Below are 5,422 nucleotides of genomic sequence, written 5' to 3'. Positions count from 1 at the left end.
TTGAGGGGAGAGCCCGTCCCATTCTGACTGAGTGAAACGGTGATCATTGCCATGCATGGAATCATCGGGACCCCCATCCCCATCTGCACTCTTATCATCATTGCCAGAGGCCGGTGGCGGGGGAGGAGGAGGAGGCGACACCGAGCCGAAAACCACCCTAACCGAAAGCCGAAAACCACCAGCAGAAGGGAAGACGTCCAAGGAGCCTCAGATACACAGGGGATCCACACACCAAACCCGGAGGCGAACCGGCCCAAGAACGGCCAAAGACTCCAGGTCGACCTCGATAGGCTTGCCGATCAGCACCCCGACTGCCATCACAAACTCCGTGGAACGAACGACATGAGGAACATCGTCAATTAGGACCCAGACCTCAGACAGACGGGAGATAGCCTTGGAACCATTTGAAGCAGCCTTGACTGAGACAACCAGTTGATTCAGGGGGAGCGTGAAACTAGTGCAGGAGGAAATCATGCGGAGGCTTTCTTTGGAGGGAAATGTCGTAGCAAACTCAAAGTCTGAGAGCTGGCAAATCTGCCAGTCCCATCCCCCCTCGTCCCACAAACGAAGCTCATCAAGCAGAACCTGGGGCGTGATGCGTTTGGCCTGAACAGAAATGATGCCAGCATTGGAGAGCGCAGGAATAGGAGCAGCAGCAGGGACCTCCTTGTCTAAAGCGAAGAAAGAGCACCCAGGCAGGCCAATGCCATAATGAACGAAGGCAGGAGGCTTAGAACGATTCCTACAATCAACCCTGAGATGACCGTCTTCCCTCATTTCTTATTGGTTGATATGTCAAGAAACAAGAAACGAGGTAGAAGTTAATGCACCGCGCCTAATTGTTTTGGGATTATTTGGTTTTCATAACATGACTTACACACCTAGACGGAGGGAGTACTATTCTACCTTCAGTTATTGCAAATTTACTAAATAATCGCTAACCACATTTATTCATTCATAAGGATCGTAGCGTCGGTGACAATAGGAGGAATAACCACATCTGGGGCGGTGTCCATCCAGATATTTGGAGAAGAAAATCTAGCTATCCTAGCCAGTTCATGAGCTACTTGATTTCTAGGGCGGTGTTCATGTTTGTTTGCCAGAACAGCACGGCAGGGAATAGCGCTATGGAGTGCCCTCCAAATGAAGATTTTAGTCTTGGCTGGACATGTTAAATTCCAAACTGAGTCCCATATGTCTGTTGGGTTAGAGGACATAGTCTTCAGCTTATGGCCGAATTGGAACTCCCATTCTACATTATAGGCCGAACGCACTGTAAAAACACCGGTCTTTGTCAAATTCCACGCCGAAAAAATTGTCATTTCACTTGCTTGATATGCACTTGACAGAATTCTTAATCCCATCCTTCCCATGGCATTATGCGCCTAATCCAGGGGTCCAGCGTCCTAATAAACACGGCTCCATGGTTGGGGCAGACATACTTGTTCAAAGTGTAGCAGAGGACTGCATAAACAATGGCTACATTCCTGCATTGGTACTTCAGGTTAGACCCTTGGCTGCAGACATGAGTACACCAATCACTGGGTGGGCCCCGGCTGGTCGTTAAGAAAAGTCTTGTGTCTGTAGTATATATGGTCTTCTCAGGGTCAAATGGTTCTTCAGGCAACAGAGTCCAAATCTCCTCACTGAGCCACTACTGTTCCATTCCAACTCAGCTGAGTTCACTTGAAGCAGGATTGTCTCTCAGCTCAACTCTTTCAGGATACTTACACATATACTGGAGTACAAGATGGCCATGACCTGCCTGCCAATGGCCGCGGCTGCCGTGGTTCTGCTCCTGATGGTGGCGACGGCCCAGGGCATCAGGCTTGACGCGGAGAGCAAGGCGGCGCTCGGCAACCCTGTGCTCAATGTAAGTGATTGCGACTGTCGTCTCCGGTGATTCGGTGTGTTGTTGCGCGATGATCGGTTCTCTAACCTTGCGTGCTTTCTTCTCTTGGTTACAGAAATCCGCGGAGAAAGGGGTGGTGAACAAGGCTGATGGTGATGAGCCATCATCAGGGGATGAAGTGGAGGAGGCCATCTCTGAAGAGAAAGAGAGGGCAGGGGGGCACAGGATGCCTGAGATCCATGTGGACTACTATGGCCCCAAGGGCCATAACGCCAGGCACCACTGAGCAGAGCTCCCCCTGCATTCTCCATTCTTTTTTCTTCCACTTCTTGTTTAGATGATCATGATGAGGCGGGATGCTGCTGCTGCAGTGGCAAGACCAAGACCCAGGATGTGATTTGTTTAGTTTTCATTTCTCATTTTTGGCCTGATGAAGAGGGGAAGAGACATAGCTGATGTAGTACTAACACATTGACGACACTCCGATAAAAGAACTATAAATTACATGGATTGGTGTACAGGCTCTTGTATGGATAGGAGCATGGCCGGAAATGCTGCAGTTTTTCCTGGCCAAGCACTCTGCTTTGTGTCTGGGCTACGAAATTACTGAAACTACTACACCAAAATGACACCTTTATTTTTCCTTTTGCAGGGACATCAAAATAGTAATGTAAAATGGTACTATCTTTTTTGTGCCTAGTATTATAGTAGTAGTACGAAGTATATAACTGTAGCATAGTTTATGTTTCCCGCAAAATCGAACTAGCATCAGTGAACACCCTGCTGGATCCAGTAGCTATTTGATATAACAATGTAGGAAGCATTTTGCCTGGCAAGGGAAGTTGCAGAGACCAGTCTGATATGCTAACAAAATGGCTGAAGGAAGAGCATATCTTCCATTGGTTGCTGAAAGTACAGTCTGGTAAGTCACACAGAGAAGAGCAAGCATCCATGCTGGTTGCTGGGCAACGAACTTAAAACTGACGCTTAAAAAGATACCACAGCTACGATGCCCATATAAAACATAGGATAAGACTCAAACTGAAAACCAACACCAAAATATTAAAACTGAACTTCCATTCTTCAACGGCTGGCACGTGATTCAAATTGCCACATCCACCAGTGATCTTTAAAACTAAACTCATAATGCTAGGAGAATCCTCTAAATTTAATATAATAGGCCCACTTTATTACTATAAACTTTTTAGTGATGACCAACTAACAAAAACACTTCATTGAATGACGCGTTGTTAAAGGAAACAGCTGTGTCGCCCCCCTTCAAGACACACGGCGCCCTGCTTCACTTGTTTCAGCCACCGCCACAGCACTTGCCACCGCTAAACGAAGCAAACAGTTTTGAAGAATGAGTCACTAGGATGAGAATTTCTTTGCGCAACTTCAGGATTTTCTTAAGGGAAACATAACATATGTTGGTGAATAGAAGACGTCAGCGAAACCATAATATAAATGGTTAAATTAAACATTATATACCTGGTGGATTGTTGAAGCTCATGTAGAGAAAGAGGTTCTCAAATATTTCCCGCTCAATTGTGCCCCTATTTGGCTTACTCGACAACTTTCTCAACCTCAGGGACTTGAGATCAATTCGGAATGCACCAAGATATGTGATCGCAAGGATGATATCGGTGCCCTCCACACAGCCAACCAACTTTAATGAATATGAGGTCCTGGGATTGCCACTGGGGACAAGTGTCTTGAGGTCCATTTCTCTAACCTGAATCCATGACACTTCTCCATCACGACTCACCTCCATCGACCAAATGAGGCATAGCCCATGCTGGTCTAGGTGGACGACACCCAGCCCACCGTCGTCCGGCGAAATGAGGAGAGGGTTCCACGTCAATGTACGCAGCCCTGGTGGATCAATGACCGATAGGCGATGCCTAACCAAGTCATACTTGAGAATGCAAATGCCCTCATCTCGACGAAGGAGGAAGTGGAGCGCTTGTCCAACGATAACGGCAGGCCTTGCGACGATGTAGGCTCCAAGTGTTCCAACGCCGCCGATATGAATAGAGGCCGGCGAGGTCCACTCCCGGGTCTTCGATGAGTATACAGACGCCAACACGAGCCTCTTATCATGAAGGCTGACAAAAGCTACAACGACGAAAAATGGGCCCAAGTTGCAGGCAGTGTGGTTGCAGCCATCCGTTGCACAGAGCACCGTGGCCGTATAGTTTGCGCGGTTGCTGTCAGGGCCGAAGATGTTGTGCAACTCCGTCCGGCTCCCAGACACTGGGTCCCAGACGACCATCTTCCAGTTGACATCCTCCACCTCCTTCTCTTCCTTCTCTTCCTCCTCTTCCTCCTCTTCCTCATCTTCCCTGTCCCACTCACACCCAAGAAGAACGCGGCCATGGCGGCAGTCGAGCACGAAGCTGTCCCGACGCTTGGGACTGCGGGGGCGGAATTTTGTGGTCGGGACGAAGCGCTCGACGTTGTCATCCCAGCTTTGTAGGAAGCCCAGGACTGGAGGTGTTTTGTGCAAGGTGCGGTAGCGGCCGCGGAAGACGTGGCCGGAGAGGAGGCGGCACCAAGCCTTGCAGACGAGGGAGGCGCGGATGAGGTCCGCCGGCTCGTCCGGCGGAATGCGGATCAGGACCTCCACGAGTTCTTCCCTCTCCCACAGCCCCGGCACATGCGGCGGCGTCAACGACCTCATGGTCCGTGCTTGCAGGAAAAGATTGTGGATTGGGAGGCCACCGCGTGGGAATCAGATAATTCTGGCGCGGCCGCGTGATTCGCAGCCCTCCGCCCCCTACCCGGCCGGCTCGCTGGAGCAAGAACAGCCGCGACCGCCGCCGCCTTCGCCTCCTCTCCCCGCCGGCCTCAAGCTCGCGCTGCTCCGATCAACAACAACACCTCCGCCTACTAGTTTCTGGACCCATCTCGGAATCAACCAATATGCATTGTCGATTTGTATCGGTGGGTGAGACTGAGAGATTCTTGCGGAGTGGGGAATCGATGAGGGGCCGAGGGCGAGGAGGGGAAGACGCACCCGATCAAAGCAATCTGGTGTTAGTGGACCATCAATTTTTAAGGCCCATAGGCCATAGGTTTTTTTTTTTTTGCGGGAACCATAGGCCATAGGTTAGTGACTACATGAAAAAAAAATGTCCTCTCCTTTCCGCTTTATTTCAGATGTTTTTCAGAGGATTTTGTCTTCCATGTTTCTCAGGTGTAAAGTAAATTTTGATTCGAAATCTTGATATATATTGTTATTTCTTCTGAAATGGTTCATGACTATTTGCACCACATTTCGACATTTGTATTGTCTAGAGAGTGGTATCACTAGATAATTTTTTCGATCTTAATACATCTCCTTGGTTGCTTGCATGGAGATCTCTGGCTCCTTTTTGGGAACATTAAATGTCATTTGAGTTTGTCCACAATTGTTCGGTTTCCAACTCGCTATATTTTTTTGTCATATACACTATTTCTTGACAAAATTATATACTATCCAGCCATGCAGACCGAAGCGATTATGATGAATTTGTCCGTATATTGCCTTTGGAGGCCGAGCTCCAGGGATCTCGGTCTAGAAAAATT

At 48.8% G+C, this 5,422-nt stretch overlaps 1 protein-coding gene across 1 annotated transcript; it reads right to left on the bottom strand.

Moving 5' to 3' along the window:
- Positions 1-2,894: 2,894 nt before the first annotated feature.
- LOC123157624 (uncharacterized) lies at positions 2,895-4,535 on the bottom strand. Its single transcript, XM_044575884.1, has 2 exons — positions 3,344-4,535; positions 2,895-3,189 (listed from the first exon to the last, which is right to left on the bottom strand). Exons 1-2 carry the CDS (start codon positions 4,533-4,535, stop codon positions 3,131-3,133), a joined length of 1,251 nt encoding a protein of 416 aa, XP_044431819.1. The 3' UTR covers positions 2,895-3,130.
- Between the last annotated feature and the right edge of the window lie 887 nt (positions 4,536-5,422).

Source organism: Triticum aestivum, chromosome 7B, assembly GCF_018294505.1.
Source record: "Triticum aestivum cultivar Chinese Spring chromosome 7B, IWGSC CS RefSeq v2.1, whole genome shotgun sequence".
Taxonomy (NCBI): Eukaryota; Viridiplantae; Streptophyta; class Magnoliopsida; order Poales; family Poaceae; genus Triticum; species Triticum aestivum.
The sequence above is the reverse complement of the archived record's forward strand: the minus strand, read 5'-3'. Positions and strand labels throughout refer to the sequence as shown.